At 50.7% G+C, this 18761-nt stretch overlaps 6 protein-coding genes across 6 annotated transcripts; 3 read left to right on the top strand and 3 right to left on the bottom strand.

Moving 5' to 3' along the window:
- Nucleotides 1-651: 651 nt before the first annotated feature.
- BDZ83DRAFT_594701 (putative MFS transporter) lies at nt 652-2439 on the bottom strand (the record flags this gene model as incomplete). Its single annotated transcript, XM_060506726.1, has 6 exons — nt 652-923; nt 989-1486; nt 1554-1783; nt 1854-1991; nt 2060-2196; nt 2284-2439. 6 exons carry the CDS (start codon nt 2437-2439, stop codon nt 652-654), a joined length of 1431 nt encoding a protein of 476 aa, XP_060357532.1.
- An 865-nt stretch (nt 2440-3304) lies between these two features.
- On the top strand, nt 3305-4893 carry BDZ83DRAFT_724959 (uncharacterized protein; the record flags this gene model as incomplete). Its single annotated transcript, XM_060512708.1, has 7 exons — nt 3305-3434; nt 3523-3614; nt 3666-3938; nt 4020-4213; nt 4327-4645; nt 4672-4723; nt 4820-4893. The coding sequence occupies 7 exons, from the start codon at nt 3305-3307 to the stop codon at nt 4891-4893; spliced, it is 1134 nt and encodes a 377-aa protein (XP_060357531.1).
- A 1526-nt stretch (nt 4894-6419) lies between these two features.
- Nucleotides 6420-9790, top strand: BDZ83DRAFT_594687 (uncharacterized protein; the record flags this gene model as incomplete). Its single annotated transcript, XM_060506723.1, has 5 exons — nt 6420-6650; nt 6712-7457; nt 7524-8538; nt 8571-9281; nt 9335-9790. The coding sequence occupies 5 exons, from the start codon at nt 6420-6422 to the stop codon at nt 9788-9790; spliced, it is 3159 nt and encodes a 1052-aa protein (XP_060357530.1).
- A 433-nt stretch (nt 9791-10223) lies between these two features.
- Nucleotides 10224-10786, bottom strand: BDZ83DRAFT_658169 (uncharacterized protein; the record flags this gene model as incomplete). The annotated part of the gene is made up of 2 exons (XM_060511012.1): nt 10224-10453; nt 10519-10786. 2 exons carry the CDS (start codon nt 10784-10786, stop codon nt 10224-10226), a joined length of 498 nt encoding a protein of 165 aa, XP_060357529.1.
- A 2900-nt stretch (nt 10787-13686) lies between these two features.
- On the top strand, nt 13687-14759 carry BDZ83DRAFT_644357 (Alpha/Beta hydrolase protein). The gene has a single exon (XM_060509749.1). The coding sequence runs from the start codon at nt 13863-13865 to the stop codon at nt 14721-14723; it is 861 nt and encodes a 286-aa protein (XP_060357528.1). The 5' UTR covers nt 13687-13862; the 3' UTR covers nt 14724-14759.
- Nucleotides 14760-14981: 222 nt separating this feature from the next.
- On the bottom strand, nt 14982-18761 carry BDZ83DRAFT_216294 (ankyrin repeat-containing domain protein). The gene is made up of 3 exons (XM_060501734.1): nt 18739-18761; nt 18521-18583; nt 14982-18444 (listed from the first exon to the last, which is right to left on the bottom strand). The coding sequence occupies exons 2-3, from the start codon at nt 18525-18527 to the stop codon at nt 15131-15133; spliced, it is 3321 nt and encodes a 1106-aa protein (XP_060357527.1). The 5' UTR covers nt 18528-18583; nt 18739-18761; the 3' UTR covers nt 14982-15130.

Genomic DNA, 18761 nt, shown 5'->3' with positions numbered 1-18761 from the left:
CTTCCTGTAAATACGTAGACGTGAGCATGGTTCTCCTCACGTACCCATCAGCTTAGCAATCATTGATTATCCGGTAGTCTTGACCATGAAGTGGATCATGTTTCTATTCCATGGTGTGGACTCTCTCTCCCAGATGCAACGTTTGCTCGGGAAAGCCGTGTGCGTGAGAGTGGCCTTCATTGCGTTTCCCCCACCGTCTTCATTACTCTAAAGGTTCAATCAGCAGAAGCTATTTGGTTATTGGGCTTGACAGCTTCGATGTGGATGCCACCAGATCAATTTGACTGAGACTGGAACTACCAAGCTTCCTGGCGGGATTACGCTTCCGCCTAGTACAGGACGGACAACAGTGTCACTATGAGAGATGGCTCAAATATCATTTGGATCAATGCGCAGATGTTGGCAATGCTTCACCAGATTCTGATCGACTACCGCAAAGTCAATGGGTGAATTCCCCTGCCAGCCCAGTATGGACTTACACTGGTTGAGCAAAGTGACCCGCCCCATCCTAAGACCGCCGTATTCTTCGACACGTACATACTTAGTACCTGATGGCCCGGATTCGCAGTACTAGAGACACTCTCGCATGTTCCGATACAAATCTCGACGTGAGGGACCAAGCAGCCTAGAGCCTGCATTGACTTGTTGATTCTAGTATGCGTATAAATTGATCGATTCATCTTGTGTGCTTCTGATCTCCCTATTAGCGCGTTTCAAGACGAACTTCATAGTCCATGCAGTTAAGACCACACCCAGGGAGAAGGTGATGCTGGCGACCATGGCTCTACGGAAAAGGGGGCTATCACTATCCGGCCATAGATAAGGGGTGTAGACAAAAGACAGATTGCCAAACGTATTGACAATGGCGATTGCGGCAGCTTTCTTTTCGTCAGTCTGGCCGACCGTTGCTGACGTCCACGCGACTGGCGTAAGGCGTTAGTCCATGCTCATCAAGTTAAAATGCCCGGGTCGAACAAGCGATGATTACCATTAATGTTGTTCACTCCATACGTAGCCGCCACAAACAGAACCATGGCGAAGTAGCGTGCGCCAATGTGTATTGTACTCGTTGCTACTGCGAAGCCGACGATCGCGACTGCCTTGGAACCTGTGATGTGCCAGGTACGTTCGTTGAACCTTCCTGAGGACCATGACACCAGAACGGACGTCGCTCCTCCTATGAGATACGGTGGACAGGTGAGTACCAGCGTCGTCGTGGTACTGAAGCCAAGTGACTTGACAGCTGTCGGCAAGTAGTTCTTGAAGTTGTTTGCCGAGAGGTGGAGATTTCCCATAAGAGCGAAGACCCAGGTGCGATAATCCGTGACGGCATCCCAGAGACCAGACCAAATGCTGGTTCCCTGTCGTTTTTCTGTCGTGTCCTTTGCAACCCGCGAATGAGCCATCTCGCGTTCTTCTTGAGTGAGCCATCGCGTCTGGAGCGGGGCATTGGGAAGTACGAAGAAAGCCACCACGGCAACACCAACTGTATGATACTACTGTCAGACTCTAGGCTCAGGTCATCTTCTGCATTGTTTGGGGCAAAGTCTTACTTGTGACGACACCTTGTATCAGGAACAGCCATCTCCACCCAGCCATGCCATGCCGTCCGTCTAGACCGGCGAAGACGCCAGCGGCAATAAGACCGGAGAATGAGCTCGCAAGCAAGTTGCCCGTGTAGAATACAGCGAGTCGCGTTGCAACCTCTTTCCGCGTGTAAAATAAGCTTACGAGGTAGCAAGCGCCCGAGTAGAAAGGTGCTTCAGTGAGACCAAGCACCAGTCTTCCAACCGACGGACATCGTCAGTCTTCGGCTTTTGTGATCAAGTAAGTAACTTCCGACTTACCTTCACGCAAGCATTCCATGATAGTCCTTCACAACACAAATAAGAGTTGATACAATAGCCCAAGCCATCATCCAGCCGGACATGTAGTATGCAGGCTTGACGCGCGTCACCAGCATGTTCGACGGAACTTGTCCCGTGATGTAACTGCCTTGATATGTCAACAATGCTCCGGTATAAACAATGTCCGGGTCACTTATAATTGTGAGACTGACCCAACGAAGAAGACGCTGACGCAGGTGTTGTACTCGGATCCTTTCATGTTGAGATCGTTGTCCAGGTTATTGAGCTTGCCGTTCACAATTGCATTTCGGTCAAGGAAGTTCAGGAAGTACATCAACCATAAAATGGGCTAGGTGAAATTTTCTGATTTAGCTTCATTTCCATCTCTGGTAATGGAGATTGTGGACGATAATTGAAGATGTAGCGATCGGCTTACCATGAGATAGGTGTCCAATTTCCGAACCAAGGCGATTTCTTTGGGATCAACTTTAGCAGCAGACCCAAACTTGTCAGGATGGCTTTGAAAAACCCCCCCTTTGGAACTTTCTTGGTGGTCGATATGATCGACGACTGCTTCCTGGTCTTTGACCATATCGGTGGTCACAAACTGCTGATTTGAAGACATGGCTGGCTGTAGAGGTTATTACTGAATATGATGTGACATGGGGCTGCTTCAAAGCGCTGAGTTGAGATGAGAACAATTATTCGGAGCTATTCAAGGAATTGCCTCTTATATAATCTACCTAATACCATCTGGGATCTCATATTAAATCGGAAAAGGCCTCCTCGGGGCCGGAAACTTGCAAAAAATAATTGTAGAGACAATGACAGTGAATGAATGTATTACCAACTCCCTCACAATACCCACCAATTAACGCCTTTGCTTATTATAGGCGACTGTGATGATTGATCCGGCAGTCTGTTCGCCGTGGTTGTTAGGCAAATCCGGGGTGCGGCCTCCCCATGGGGTAGGCACCCAAGAATTGCTTATAAATGCCTGACTACTTCAGCTACATGTCGAGATTGTCAAGGCGGAGTGATGCAACCCGACATTTGTGATATCCCGATTTCCATCTACAACCGCAGGTATTGGCCCGTCCATAGCCGCAATTAAGGATGTACCAATGAAAGGTTACACTAGTGATGTAATGTTGAGTGGTGTGTGATACATTACACCTCATACAAGTCAGGCGCTGGTCTTCGAGACTTCGATTGTCTAACGGGGTCATACAAGAGTCGGGTATCACGTTGCGTTCCTGCAATTGTCCGCATCTGGATGGAGACATTGTGTCTGACAAGTATGATGGATACGATGCTGCTACAGGGCACTGTTGCCCATCATTCAGTAAGATGAAGAGGGGTCATGGATGCTCTCGTCACCTTGAGAACGTGTTTTCTGGTCATTTTAACCAATGCAAACGAAAAGGGAGGCTGGCGCCACGCCGGTTCTAGAGAATATGGAACCCATTTGGAATAAAGAAAAAAATCGTAAAGATTGGATTCTTTTGACTGTAGAAGACGTCGAACAATGGTGGCAAGAAACCGCCGCGGGCTTTTCTCTCGATCTTTTCCTCGAAATAAGCCTGAGTAAGTCGTCGATACCGAGTCACAAATCTGCTATCTCGCGTCTCTCATTCAATCCAACATTCAGAAGCTCATCCCGTCAATACTGCAGAGGACGCAGGCGTGGCGTTCACTCAAAGTAAGGCAAACAAAGGCTGGACCTCCAAGCTTGAACATAAAATGCGAAGCAATGGTCGTCATGGAGTCGGCGGCTAATCGATAATCGGCGACCAATGCAGCCCTTTTAGCGACTAGGACTACGAGAGAAATTATGATGAAACCAACAAGACTGGCTTTGGCAGAAACTCGTACTGGGTTTTCCAAGCCGTCATAGGGCTACACAGCAAGATTGACAAGATCAACGAGCAGATTACTCGACAAATCCTCGTGGAGAATTTGAAGCCATCGAAGACACTCAGTGAGTTCGACGCGCCGGACACGAAGGCGTCAAGTGTATTCAAGTGGATTGCAGCCGCTGCATCAACGGGAGGCGGTCCCAAGTCTTTGCCAGGAGCGGCAATGGTACCGGTATGTTCAGATGCAACTTCCTTGAGTATTTACAAATCTCACTACTCGAGTAAGCTTTACTGGTTTCTAGCCAATGGACAGGGCCCTGCCGGATTCGTGACTGCAGGACTAGCTATCATTGGCAGCATCTCTTCTCAAATGGCCGATGCGGAATCGAAAGAGAATATAGAGGCGAATAATGTCGCAGTCGCCTTAGGGGATGCCTTTGGAAGTCCCACAAAAGGCCTCGAAGACACCCTTCGCGTCGCTACAGGTGGAGGAGTTGATGGCAACGAGTATAATGCTCTTCCTACTCTTGGAAACAAGAAGGACAATTTTCTCAGCAAAGTTCCCGCTTTTCTGAACGGCGGTTGGCCATACTTGCTGAGGACTCGCCCTAATTCACAAGCTGGATTAACATCATCAGTGATAACCTCAAGATGAAAGTGGCAACTGAGGCCATGAAGGCTTCGAAACTACATCTGGTGGCCGACAGACACATAGACGCCGAAACCCGAGAAGGATATGGAACTGACATCGGCCGTCAGTGGATGGAATTGAGAAGCGGCGAAGAGTACTGTTTCTACCTAATGAGAGAATCGGCTGACACTTTCTGGGAGGAGGCCGAGCCCAGGATCTACGAGGTGATGGAGAGGTACGGCATTGGGAATCGAGTACCATTCTACGCTGCCATTATTGACTGCGCCCTCAATGGGTATGGCAATGGCGTAGAGATTGGGGTGGAATCGGAAAGGTGCCTCGATGCTACTTCGACGTCCCAGCAGTCTTTTACGACGAGAACGGGGGTTGCATGGATCCTTTCAATGATGGCTGCATCCAGTGAAAACTTTACCGCTCTTGTAGGGTCTCACAGCCTGTGGCCGGCTCAAGCCTACAAGTAGGCTCTGGGCGCAACATCAATCTGGGAGAGTGTGATGTCACTCACCATCTTCCAGACACTACCTATGTCACTTAGTACTGTATCTTGATCAGATGATTGAGATAGTAGCAATTGCGGAGGAGAATCAAACGTTCGTAACTCGCTTTGAGTCTACTTCAAAGTGATCTCATACTTAACGTGGTCTTGTCGAATGTTTCTTTACTGATTGTTACAAAGTAGTGGGGATGACTGGCTTTAGCACGCATGCCTAGGGGCTAGGGCGACGTCTACGCTTACAGTTCATGTAGTATTATAATGTAAGTCTTGGATTTGCTAAACTCCCAATCAGTGTTTCCCTTATTATTGGACTGCTAGAAAAACTGAAGCATGACTGAGAAGAACTTCCAAACAAACATGAAAAGACACAGAGTTGGGGTGCTTTGAGAACCTCGCGTGCTCTGTGACCCTGTCAGTTTCTGTCGCTCTGCGGGTCAGATGACAGAGTAGGTACTTACACTAACCGACTGCAAGCCATGGGTTTCATGTTCAAATACGTCCCTCGCGTATTCGATACATCAGAAACTCTATCGGATTCAGGGAGGTGACTAGAATTTGGCGTTCGAATCGATGAGAATCTGGGCTATAGTTTTCGTCATAGCGACGGACTGAAGGCCCCGGGCGCAGGGCTGTGTGATGGCTCGGTACAAGTCAATTGCGACGCAATAAGCATGAACATCATTCGCCGTGCCTGGATTAGTATCAGTAGCTGCCAGAAGTCCGTCTATAACCGGGCATGCGCGGTCTTGGCCAAGGCGTATGGAAGTGCTTACAAGCATGGCCGTGGGAGAGATCCCACCACTCAGATAATACAAGGTAAGATGAGAGTGAAGTTCTGAAGTAGGTAGCCTCATGAAAATCGCATACAACCCACATCAAGTACGCAAGGCAACACACGCACCTGGCCCTGCGCGGAGCACAATACAGATTGGTTCCTGGTGACAGATTATCAAACAAATCTACAGTTCAGCATTTCGGGCATTCGTTTAGTGCCAGCCCATTAGCCGAAGATCCGCCACTACATGTACCCTGATGACCGGCTGCCTCTCAGCCCTTCCTGCCTGCTGCTACCTGTACGTGCTTAAGGTACATTGAGGTGCAGCAATTACGAGCTTCTCGGTCTCTCTTCATCGAGGACTTGAAGGTTTCCGTCTAAAGCCAACACTGCACAGGCGCATAAGTACGAAACGCCACAGCCGCAAGCCTCGCATACTGAGATTCACAAGAACACTAGCATCGTATTTACACCTCATTGGCGGTGACTGATCCCCATAGACCACCGCCGGTTATAGACGCTTCGGAGCACCCGGACCCCGCACCCGGAAACCTAAGCAACTCGCATCAGCGGCCCGGAACGGAGGCGGAACGGAATTGTCACGCGGATACGCCCAATGCCGATCAGGTTGCAGGGGACCGGAGCCGGCGGTAGTAGATGATTGTTAGTACATAAGTTAAGTTAGTCCCACGTCAAGTCGGGACTTTCTCCCTCATCACCGACTGGGCTCCAAGTAAGTACGACATCCATACTGTTTCTAATTAATGCACCTCTCTTTGGCTTCTTCATCATGGCAACTCAGACGACGACAGTGACCCAGTTCAAGGTCTCCGCTCAGGATCGTCCTTTCTTCACCCTCGACGAGCTCATCAAGAGCCGTGCACTCGAACTCGATGAAGCGCCCTTACTTGGGTACCCTAACGAGGGCCTTCTAGATTTCGAGGAGCACAGCGCTCGCGCCGTAGACCGGTATATCGACGCCGCCGTGCAGAGGCTACAGCAGTTGGGTCTATCCTCCGTTGTAAGCCGTGCTATCTCTTTACTATTTCGGCCAAGCTTCCACTGACTTGTAACTTGATGAGGACTCAAATTCTGAGAAGGCCCCCGTGATAGGAATCCTCGCTCACTCTGGTTTGCATGTCGTCATCACGATTATGGCTCTTAGCAGGCTAGGTTACGCAGTGTTTCTTGTCTCAACGAGGCTTCAGAGCCCAGGAATCGCCCGCCTTTGTGAGTTGGCGGACTGCAGTGCCATGCTCACCACGTCAACTTTCCATCCTGTTCTAGCTGAAGTTCAGCAGCAACACGAGCTCGATATTTTACCTCTGCTGTCTCACTCAGATTACTACGGTAGAGATGCCCCCGTGTTTTCCAGGACCTATGACCCGAAGCGAGAATCGAGGAAAATTGCCGCCATCATCCACTCCTCCGGTTCGACAGGCCTTCCGAAACCGATCTACCTAACTCACAGGAGCTGCATTGGGGCCTTTTCCGTTCATATGAACATGAGGGCCTTTATTGTCTCTCCCCTATTTCATAGCCACGGATTTTACGAGACATTTCGCTCAATCTACTCAAAGAAGCCCATCTACTATGGTAACTACAATCTACCTCTGACGAGACAGAATCTGATCCAGATAATCAACTATGTCAAGCCTAAGATCTTCCATGTGGTTCCCTATGTCGTGAAGCTACTAGCCGAATCAGACGAGGGCATCCGCGCTCTGGCAAGTGTAAAACTTGTTCTCTTCGGGGGAAGTAGCTGTCCAGATGACCTTGGCGACCGCCTAGTCAGTAAAGGGGTTTATCTCGTCGGGAACTACGGATCGTAAGAGCAGCCCTCAATCACTCTAGGCCCTTAAGCCGTGTAGGCACCAGTACTGATGAATTCAAGAACCGAGGTAGGCAGGCTGATGAATTCCGTTCGCCCGCCGGGCGATAAAGCCTGGAACTACCTGCGTCCTCTCGCCTCCGCAAAGCCCTACGTTCTCATGGATGAGATCTCGCCTGGGATCTACGAGTGTGTCTGCCTCGACGGTATCCCCTCAAAGTCGACATCGAACTCGGATTCACCGCCAAACTCATTCCGCACACGTGATCTCTTCTTGAAACATCCCACGCAGCCGGACTGGTGGAAGTATGTCAGCAGACTCGACGACAGGTTCACTCTGATCAATAGCGAAAAGGTGCTCCCTATTCTCATCGAAGGGAGAATTCGCCAAGAGGAGATTGTCAAGGAGGCTATAGTCTTTGGCGAGCAGAGAAGTTATCCCGGTGCTCTAATCGTCAGGGCGGACAACGCCGCGAGCCTATCTGATGCGGAGTTTGTTGAAGCGATCTGGCCGGCAGTTCAAGCTGCGAATACGAAAGCCGAGTCCTTCTCGCGCATACCTCGAGAGCTCATCATTGTGCTTCCATCGGAGACACAGTACCCCCGCACTGACAAGGGGACCTTCATTCGGGCGCTGTTCTATCAGCAATTCGAAAAAGAGATACAAATCGCCTATAACAGGTATGAGAATGAAGACGAAGGAGGCAGCCTGTCTCTGGAGGGCCAAGAGCTAGAGATCTGGCTTCTGCAGCAACTCAAGAAGCAGTTGGGTATCGACTTACCATCTGCCGACGCAGACTTCTTCGCGTCCGGCGTTGATAGTCTCCATTGCATCCAGATGTGGAGTCTGATCAAGAGGGAAGTCGATTTCGGTGGTCGTCAAAGCTACCTAGGACAGAACGTTCTCTATGAATCTGGAAACATCCGAAAACTCTCTGAACATCTCGTTGCATTGAGAAACGGTCAGGTCGAAGCGGCACAAGACGAGCTACTAAAAATGCAGGATTTGGTAGCCAAGTACTCCTCCATCACACCGCACGTCGCTGGTACAGCCCCAAAACCTGAGAAGCATCTCGTGGTAAGTGACACTAGTTCCACCGCGACCTCAAGACAATACTGATATCGCCTTCACAGTTCCTCACTGGAGTGACGGGCGGCTTAGGAGCTCATCTTCTTGGCCAACTCGCTGCCCTCCCAACCGTATCCTCAGTTTGGGCAGCCGTCCGCGCACCCGACGATGCCGACGCAGCATCTCGCATCGCACACTCACTTACCTCGCGCGGCATCTTTCTAAGCCCCCTCCAACAATCTAAAGTGGTGCCGTTATCCTGTGATCTAGGCCTCCCAGACTTCGGCCTCGGCGCCACCCGCATCGCCGATCTGAAGTCGAGGCTCACAATCATAATTCACAGCGCCTGGGCCGTCAACTTCAATATCCCCGTACAGAGCTTCGAAGACCAGCATATAAGGGCAGTCCACAACCTCATCCAGTTGTGCCAGTCCGTCGAGACGCTCAATCCCGCAAGATTCTTCTTCTGCTCATCGGTCTCCGCGTCAGGTGGTTCGCCTAGGCCTGGTAACGTGCCAGAGGGACCGATTCCGACGCCTGCATGGGCACAGGGAACGGGATATGCGCGGTCAAAGTGGGTGTCTGAACATATCACGCGTAACGCGAACCTGAATGTCGGGGCTCCTGCAAGAGTTTTGAGGATTGGGCAGCTTGTGGGTGATAGTAAGGTCGGCGAATGGAACGCGACTGAAGGTATCCCGTTGATGATCAAGACGGCTGTCACGCTTGGAGCCTTGCCGAATCTCGACGAGGTGAGTCTCACGTGAACAGCTTGGAAGAAGCGATGACTCTGACGTGATGGTAGGAGATGACTTGGCTGCCCGTCGACCATGCCGCAACGGCCATCTTGGAACTCGTCAATGCCAACGTCGCCCCGCGGCCGAGCGAGCGCGTTACCGATCCCGACTTGGTGTACCATGTCCTTAACCCGACGCGCTTCCACTGGTCCCGTGATATGCTTCCATCCCTATCCGAAGCTGGTCTGCATTTTGAGATACTCCCGACTAATCAGTGGATGGACAAGTTGCGGCAGTCGGAACGGGACCCGGAGAAGAATCCGCCGATCAAGCTCTTAGATTGGTTCGAGAGCAAGTATGGACGTACGGTTTCTGCGAATAAGGGGGTCCTGGCATATTCAACAGAGGAGACTGAGAGGGACAGCCCAACGTTGAGAGAACTACCGGATGTCACGGATATAAGGTTTATCACGACATTGGTCGAGAGGCTCAAAGCTCGATGGGCGATGGATGATAGTGCATGAGGGAGGTCAGCACTGAGACTTTGTGCGGGTATTTCTATCCCTTACTTAAGACCTGGACCATCCCAAAAATTGAGCTGGTTGCCTGAAGTCGCCATCTAACAATCACCACAATTTGATCGGTCTGTAACTCCTTCTTTCGTCGTACGGGAGTGTTTCAAGATGAACGTGACTGTATTTTTCATCCTTGATAAACGTCTTTGAGCGCGAAAAGAATGAATGCCACTGCGCAATTGGCCCCGATCATCATTCAAGGTTACATTGACCTTTGTCAGATTCACCCCATTGAGCCAGACAGAAGCTGAATCTAACGCACCATGGCGCTTGCTATCACGAGGCCCGATTTCCCATTCCAAAATGTCATAAAACCAAAGCCGCAGCCCCTCCAATGCGCCGTATCCCTAAAGTATTGGTATCTTCAAAGCCCATGCAGTATTTACAAAGCAGCAGCAGCAAGAGCGACGGCGCCGAGCATGCCGTAGTAAGCGTTCGTCGGCCGCGCAGCGGCGGCGGGTGTAGCGGTGGCAGACGCGGCGGCGCTCCTGCTAGCGGTAGCGGCCGCGGTACCGAGGACGCCGGTTACGAGGTTCGATGCCGACGCGAGGTCGGATGCGGCCGGGTTGCTCTGAACTTCGGAGCAGATTGACGGTGCGATTTTTGCAGCCGCTGTAAGAACTTTGTTAGCCATCTATACAATGAATGGGACACGAGTTACAGGGTGTGCAACATACCGGCGATCTCTGTTGTGGAGCAGCCAGCAGTCAGCACGCAGGGCGTCAGGCTGGAGATGAGCTTGTCCTGGCTGGCGCACAAGCAGGTGAAGTCGGTTGCAGAGCAGCCAATGTCGCTTGCGGCGGTGCTGATGCAGCCTACGGCGCAGCTGGGGAGCTGGGCGATGAGGCTGGCCAGACCGGTTGAGCTGGAGGATGCGGCGGAGGTGGTGGCCGACTGGGCAGCGGCGAGGCCGGAGAGGAGTCCGAAGGCGATGGTGTACTTCATCGTGATGGTGTTGGGTTGTTCCTCGTTGGACAGGCTGTGGGATGTCGACTGAGTGATAAGAGAAATCGTTGGTGGTTGATCAGAGGTTCAGAGAATGATCAGGATGTTTGTTTGAAGAGTCAAGAACGATGTTTGATCGCAGTGAGAGACGAAATGATGAGCAATTAGAGGCCTGTAAAGAAAAGTGGCGCTTTCAATATTGCTGCTGCAGGTATGAATTGTTTGATGAAGACCAAGGGGTTGACTGAGGAGACACAGATGGGCACATGGAATCGATGGGAAAAGACGATTGATTTAATATACTGGAAACGATCATCTCTGGAGATGAACTTTGAGGAGCCACAAGGGAGGTCCAGACTTCAAATCTTAACACAACCAAGAACCGAACGACGCTGCCCAGCAAAATACGAGACGTGCGCCCAGGGGCAGAAGAGAAGGATTCAATACGACGGGTCGCTGCTGCTGGGCTCAAGTTTGGTACGCCGCGAGTACGAATAGTCAATCTTGGGAGCCCTTGGCTGAAATTGAAGCTGTTTGGCTGTGTGCGATCAGCGGAGTCTACCAAGCGACTAAGAGAGCTCCGGTTTTCTTGCAACACTGCCTCGATGCCGCGCGGTCCATCCTTGGCAGTAGTGAACAGCGTGTTTGTTCTATGGAGCAGCGTTGGTGATGACCAGTTGCAGGTTGATGGCGGGATAATGCGCGCCAGACTAGCTGGTCAGCTTCGCATCTGTTGTGCTCTATTCTGTCTGGTGTAGGTGCTCAACGAGCGAGACCGAGCAAGACGGCAAAGTTTGAAGGCGGCGATGGCGTAAGCTTTGTTGAGTTCGGACGAGGCTTCATGTGACCATTCAATGTTGTCTATCTTGCAGGACGGATCTCATCCAAACGCAAGCTGCAGCCCAAAGTCTAGATCTCAGGGTTCTAGATGCGCTTCAGAACACCCCGTCTGTTCACCCAGGTCAACCAGGTCACTGCTCAACCCGCGGGAACCGGACGAACAAAGCGTGGAAGGGAAGAAAGAAAGAAAGGGGCTTCACTGCATATCTTGCCCCGTTTCAACGTGATGTCATTCTTAAATTAGCGGTTCACCCCTGACATGACTCCGCCGAATTGCTGCTTGGCAAGGGGTCCCTAGGCACGCAATAGACGTTCAGGCGCTGGCTCACTCTTCTCCAGTAAAAGCAGTGAAGCACTGACAGTCTGTCGCTCACTGAGTTTCGACTGAGGGTCGTCCTTTGTCATCCTAGGCTCACTCAAATCCCACCCACCGGGCAGCCAATCTCATTCATTTTCACTCGACCTGAGAAATTCGGGCAGTGTTTGATTGGCATGAAACACCTAGCGAACCCCTTGTCAGCTGTCGTCTCAAGCGAGGGAACACAAGCTTTGGCATGTCGGCAGTCTTCAGATGGCAGTGCATCCTGATCTTCGTTTGAGAAAGGCTGACCCTGTATCCGTTGATGCATGCTCTGGTACATTGCGGCGCGGATGCTGCCGGTTATCTCAATCTGAAGAGTCGGCGGAGGTCACTGCTGAAGCAGCCAACTCACTTGCGATGATTCGTTCTCGCTTGCGGGGTTGTGTATGAGATGAATCGTCCAAGAGGAAGCTTCGCGCCTGGTGGCTTAGTCTTGCACTCCAGCCCAGTGCTTCGAAACTATCTCATCCAGGAGGACTCCAGCGGCAACAACCTCCTGGGTATAACGGAGTGCTGCTATTCCGCTGCATCAGACACTGGCACCGCACTCGGTTTCACGGCCGGCAGATTCGGAAGCGGACCCAGTGCATCGCGAACATTACACCCCAGCCTGGCTGCTCGCAAACGAGTGCCACTGGGCCTCAGAACGTCCGTTGTCGTCAGCTGGCTCGAAACTTACTTGTTCATGCTCAGCGCAACTCGTTCATTGGTGAGAAGCACTAAAACTGGGCGCTTTGCAAATGCTGAGAATCGCCTGCCCTTCCAGTCTGGCTCAGATTACCTCACTCAGATACTTCCATCTCGCGCATGTCCTATGTCTGGTCTTTCAACAAATCATTCCACTGGCCATTCGCTCTCTCACCTCTTCAAGTTTCGAGAGGCCACACTCCGGCTCAATGACTTACTCCGTTCACACATAGCCATCCCCGGCATTGCCTGTCAAGCCTGCTGACACTGAAGCTTGAACCAAGCCGGCCCAGACGCACAGAAGGTGGCAAGTGAGTGCCCCAATAATTTGTCGCTCAGCACCTTAGCTCTCTCTTCTCTTCCTATTCCTACTACTACTACTACTACTACTACTACTACTACTACTACTACTACTACTACTACTACTACTACCTCTACTACTACTACGGCGTTGACCGGGATTCCTTTTCCCTTCTCCTCACCCACTTGAATGTCCAAGAAGATCTCAGGAGATAGAGGCAGTGCAACCAAACTAGGCTTGATGTCATTTCGCCTATGCCTTCCCGACCGAATTTCAACTTCTTTCGGCCATTGAGCTCAGGTGAGAGTACGCGTAGGAAGATGAGAGCCTCGCCTTCAAGTATAATCCCGAAGCGCTGTTTCCATAATACCAAACTTCGTCCTGCGTATTCCAAATGTAAATGGTTACCATTCATAATCAGGCGCCTGGGACCAGCCCATGTATACGTAGTAAGGATAAGGTAGGCAATCGAAGTCTTAGTCGGCTTCCTGCTCGCGCTTGATGGGGCATTATGGCTAGGCCACGACGGACGCTAGGTAATTCTCCATATGATGCCTACCCACAAGCACGGTATGACTTAGCGAATGAATGTCTGCAAGCCTGGGAAGAAAAAGCCGGTCGGCAAAGCGTGGCGGTGCCGACGGTAAAAAAATTCACGGTGCCGAGCTTTTCGGCCTCAGCGCCGGTCTTCAGGACCCACTCCGGCGGATACTGACAACCGCCGGCACCGAAGGATTTGCTGCCGTGTCTAGAGCATAACGGCAACTCACGACACAGGCTGATATTTTCAATCGGCAATATCACCTTGAACCTTGTTCATCTATAAAGGACGATATTCTCTCTGAGAAATTTCCTCAACAAACACTCTCGCATCCTATGATTAAGGCATGATGCCAGCAACAGAAATCGGCCCGCCTATCAGCGGCGTAACGCCATCGTCTAACCATCTTATTTGGGAAGATATCTCCCTTGTTATCAACAGTATCAATCTTTCAATTTCTACCGTCCGCCGCGACGGCCCATTGGATCCCGTACTCTTCCTCCACGGCTTCGGGAGCACCAAAGAAGACTTCACAGATGTAATCCATCACGCGCCCCTTTCCGACTATCCTTTACTCGCCTATGATGCCCCCGGCAGCGGTACATCCACCAGCTCTGACTACAGCGCCATCTCCATACCATTCCTCGTCGCCGTAGCCGAGGCAGTTCTGGACGCTCACAAGATCAAACGGTTCCACCTCGTGGGCCACTCTATGGGCGGCTTGACAGGCTTGCTACTAGCACAGCGCAACCCAGGCGCGGTACTAAGCTTTACCAACATCAAGGGGAATCTTGCTCCAGAGGACTGCTTCTTGAGCAGACAAATTTTGGACTTTCCGGCAAACGATACGGAAATGTTCATCGCCTCCTTTATCGAACGGACTCGGCGATCGGCGGACTACGGGAACGGGATGTATGCGGCGAGTCTCCGTTCGAAAGTCAGGCCAGAGGTGGTGAGGCCGACTTTCGAATCTATGGTGCATTACACCGATACCGGGGACTTGTTGAAAGTATTCGAAGGACTGCCATGCCCGAAAAATTTTATGTTTGGGACATCGTATAAAAAGTTGTCCTATCTATCGCAGATCTCTCAAGCTGGCGTGGAGCTAGCGGAGATTCCAAACAGTGGACATTTCGTTATTTACACCAACCCCATAGCGGTTTGGAACTCAATTGCGAAGTTTCTGAGCAACGCAGTTCGAAGATAAGGTAGCCATTATAGCTGCGTCCAAGTCTAGCAGATGTCTATTCAATTATGTTCAACTGCGGTCACGTGAAAATTGCACAAACGTTCGCCCAAACATGTTTGAAATGCATACATTTCCACTCCTTGTACTCCGCGGCATTCGAATTTTTTACTCTCGATGGCGACTCAGTCACTTATAGCATTTCTTGCAACGTTTGTGCTTAAAGGTGCACCGGGAATTATTCAGGCGTTCCTAGAGTATGTCACGGCCATCCCATTAATCAACGTGCCTCTCAATTGGACATGGATCTCTTTGAGGAAGATTGCCAGACTTACGAATGACTGCAAGATCCCCATATCTTTGCCGTCTACGTTGTTGAGAGACACAAGCCAGACCTCCAGTCGAATCCGTCAATATAAGGTACTTTGCTAAGTTCTTGGGTCCTTGAGAAACCAAACATCATGCTCATCTTGGCATCTCAAACCGAGGCTCCTGCACTCCAGACAGATATCAAAATCGCCTCCATTACAGAGGTTGCAACCCCATACGTCTATGTGATCTGGAACACATGTGACGCACATGTCACACATGACTGAGTCTTCTGCGAAGTCCGCCGCGTGAGTGCCAAGGACGTTGTTCTCTGTAGTATCGAGTCCGAGTCTTGAAGCATGTTGAACTACCAAACGAATAACTTTCGTATCCCCGCCATTTCTTGCCCACCAAATTGAGTCTCGACCAAGTATATCCCGGATTCCTATGGTGCTTTTATCCAAAGAGAGTAAGTGCTTGACGACGCTGCTGTGACCATTGCGGCATGCGGCAGATAACGGAGTAGAGCCGTATTTATCCGTGATATGAATATCTCCCTGATTCTGAAAGGTCAGCAATTTTGCCACGTCGTCAAATCCGTGCGTTGCAGCATGAAATAGAGGTGTTCGTCTCATGTCGTCTGTTCTGCTGGCTTTGCAATCGGGATCTTTGAGAAGAAGTTTTGTAACTGCTGCATGGCCGCCTACTGCTGCAGCGTGTAATACTGTCCATCCTCGTGCGTCCACCAGCCAGCGATCAGCCCCTAGGTCGAGAAGTAACCGTACTACCTTGATTCGTCCAGTGTATGAGGCCTCGTGAAGTGGCGTCCATCCTGTTGCGTCTGCAAGATATTGTCTCTCGGCAAGGGGCTCGGTCAAAAGTAACTGGGATAGTTCGAGTTCCTTCGCAGCTGTAGTCGGATCAAGAGATGCCAAGCCAGGTCTGTCGATGTCTCCGCTGCCGTGAACATACTTGAGAAGCAGCTTGACAACTTTGCTATGGCCCTTGCTTGATGCTAAATATAAAGGTTTCCAACCCGACGTATCCATACGGTTTGTGTCGGCGCCATGTTCAAGAAGTAGCTTGACCGTTTTGAGATGCCCTGAACTTGCTGCCAAATGAAGCGGCGTCCACCCTTGATCAGTCGTAGCCGTGATATCAGCCCCCTTTTCAAGGAGCATCTCCGCAACCTTATTAAACCCTCGAACAGAAGCCCAGTGAAGAGGCGAGCGCATGTCACGGTATGGATGAGCAATGTCAGCTCCTTTCTCTAGCAGCAGTTTGACAACCTCCAGGTGGCCCTGAGAACAAGCGGCTGTCAACGGCGTCCAGCTACCATTGCTCGAATCTGAAACATCACTTCCGTTTTCCAGAAGCAATCTAACAATCTCTTGGTGTCCGTAGAGAGCAGCGGAGCTAAGAGGTGTCCATCCATCTTTGTCCGCCACTGAGGTGTTGGCTCCCTTTTCCAGCAGCAATTTGACAACAGGCACATGTTCGCGAATACAAGCGGACGCAAGTGACGTAAAGCCCTCATCATTCGCGGCTGAAATGTCAGCGCCATTCTCAAGAAGAAGCTCGGCAACACTGAGGACTCCTTGCAACGCGACTTCAATGAGAGGTGTTGATCCGTTCTCGTTCCGTATTGAAGTATCCGCTCCTGCGTCTAAAAGGACCTTTGCAACTCTCAAGTTGCCCGCGGTACCCGCGATTTCCAAGGCCGTTCTACCAAATGGCGTCTTGGCATTCACGGGATACTTTCTGTCATGAATGAGGTATGACGTAATTCTGGTGAGTCCAAATCGTGCAGCGTAGTGTATGGGACTAGCGTCGTGAGGTCTAATTGAGGTAATGATTGCCCAATTGATCCCTGTGCTATACATCTGGAACATATCGCGCCATGCCACCCAACTAGGGCTGCGTTCGTCAAACAGAGCTTTGATCAGCATATGTAGATCGAAGTCATCTTCATTACCAGCGGCAGCATGTTGATACCATGAAACTGTTGCGTAATGTCGAAAGGATCTCTTGACGCTGACTTGAATGTTCTCCCCTTCGTTGCTTCCTGCAATCGTATCTGCAGTTTCTTTGTTGTACCTGAAGTGTTCGCTGTGGATGTAGCGAAGACATAGCTTTGCTAGACGACTGCTTTGCAAGATTGTATTCGAAAGTTGCCTGTTCTTCTTACATAGCGGCCATTGCGTTGAAATGATCGTGTTGCGTAGAAAATACTGCTTGACCGAGAAATGGGTCAGGTGTACTGTCCTCTGCCCTAATTCAGAATCCGAGTGTGTGCCACGAATCTCCAGCAGTGAACCACAGGGACTTTGAATCTCGCTCTCAATGTAATCTTCGTCAATCTCTTCAGGTAGCTCACTGGCAGGGAACTCTCCATCATCATCTTCTTTGAGGAGTGTGGCCTCTGAAATTTCATTGACAGTCAGTGGTCGGATTGAGAAAGCTGCCCATTGCAGGAGCGAGTAGGCACGGTCGCGGATTGGTTCTGGCAATCTGGATATCCGCACCCAGTTTCTTTCGTAGACGTGATCGAGTCCGGACGGGATCTCTTCGATAGCATCCTCAAGCTGCTTGTTGTTCTTCCAGCTGCGCAAAGAGTCCTCGTGTAGTTTGACCCAGAGGAATTGACCCTGTGAACGATCTGCAAGCATCCGGGAAACTTCCTCTCTTGTCGCATTATATTTTTTGAACAGCTTCTTGTCGACAATACTCCTCGCATATCGAGCAACGTCAGATTGAACATCCCCACGAACGATCTTCAGTTCCCCCCATTCTTTCATGTACATCAAGTCGCTTCGAATCTCAGGTTCGTCCCGACTAACGACCAAGATATGAGCATCAGTGTTGGCGACTGCTCGAGTGATGCTATTGAGAAAGACTTGCAAAGATTTGCCGTCGCCTTGGCCTTTTCCCATCCAAGTACACTCATCCAAGCCGTCCAAAACAAAATATGCCCCAGGGACAACTTGCACAACTTCCCGAAACAGATCCACGATTTCGATTTGCGTGGCGAAGTCTTCATTCTGGGCTAGCCATTTGTCTCGAGCCAAGTGGTAAGCGACTTGGTTACAAGACGTCAGCTGATGAATCCACGACCGAACTGCCGCATAAGGATCGTTGCGGCTTTCGAAGTCAGACGACAAGAAGAAGTAGGCCACCGGTGTCTGAGATGTTGACAACAGATGTTCAACGATTCTAGCGCAGAGGACAGTCTTTCCAAGTCCCGCTGGCCCATTGATCCATAGAAAACTTTCGGTGCTGACGGGTTCCCTGTTCGGAGCGAGCCACTCAATGAATTCGTGGCGGTTCAAGACCCAATCGCATGTTCTCTCGAGCCGTTTCTGCCTGGCTTCGTGAAAGAGATCAGTCGGCGGCGGACATCCAAGCCAGGCCCGTAGACCCCGCCGTGTCTCAGCTGAAGTCGTGACAAGAAGTTATCAGTCTGCGTCGACCACTTAGGGGGTGAGACCGAAGCTTCTTCAGGCACTCACCTTCCATCTCCTTTTCTAGCCGGGATAAAGTTTGTCGAAGCTCATGAAGCCACGTCCGGATGTCTATTCATTACTCAGCAGTGTAGTCTGGTTAGAGTTTGCTTGGCCTTAAGCACATGGACATTGAATCCATCGTTGGCAGAGCAAGTCTGGCCAAGTGATACTTGATTCATGACCTAGCCACAGAACTCCTGAGAAAGAAAGCGGATTCTACGAACCATTTTCATGCTTGTAGGCCTCA

The sequence above is a fragment of the Colletotrichum acutatum genome (assembly GCF_030867785.1).
Source record: "Colletotrichum acutatum strain CBS 112980 chromosome Unknown BDZ83scaffold_251, whole genome shotgun sequence".
NCBI lineage: Eukaryota > Fungi > Ascomycota > Sordariomycetes > Glomerellales > Glomerellaceae > Colletotrichum > Colletotrichum acutatum.
The sequence above is the reverse complement of the archived record's forward strand: the minus strand, read 5'-3'. Positions and strand labels throughout refer to the sequence as shown.

What these genes read in the sequence shown, in the direction of transcription:
- BDZ83DRAFT_644357 (XM_060509749.1), top strand. Translation starts at nt 13,863, where the DNA reads ATGATGCCAGCAACAGAAATCGGCCCGCCTATCAGCGGCGTAACGCCA.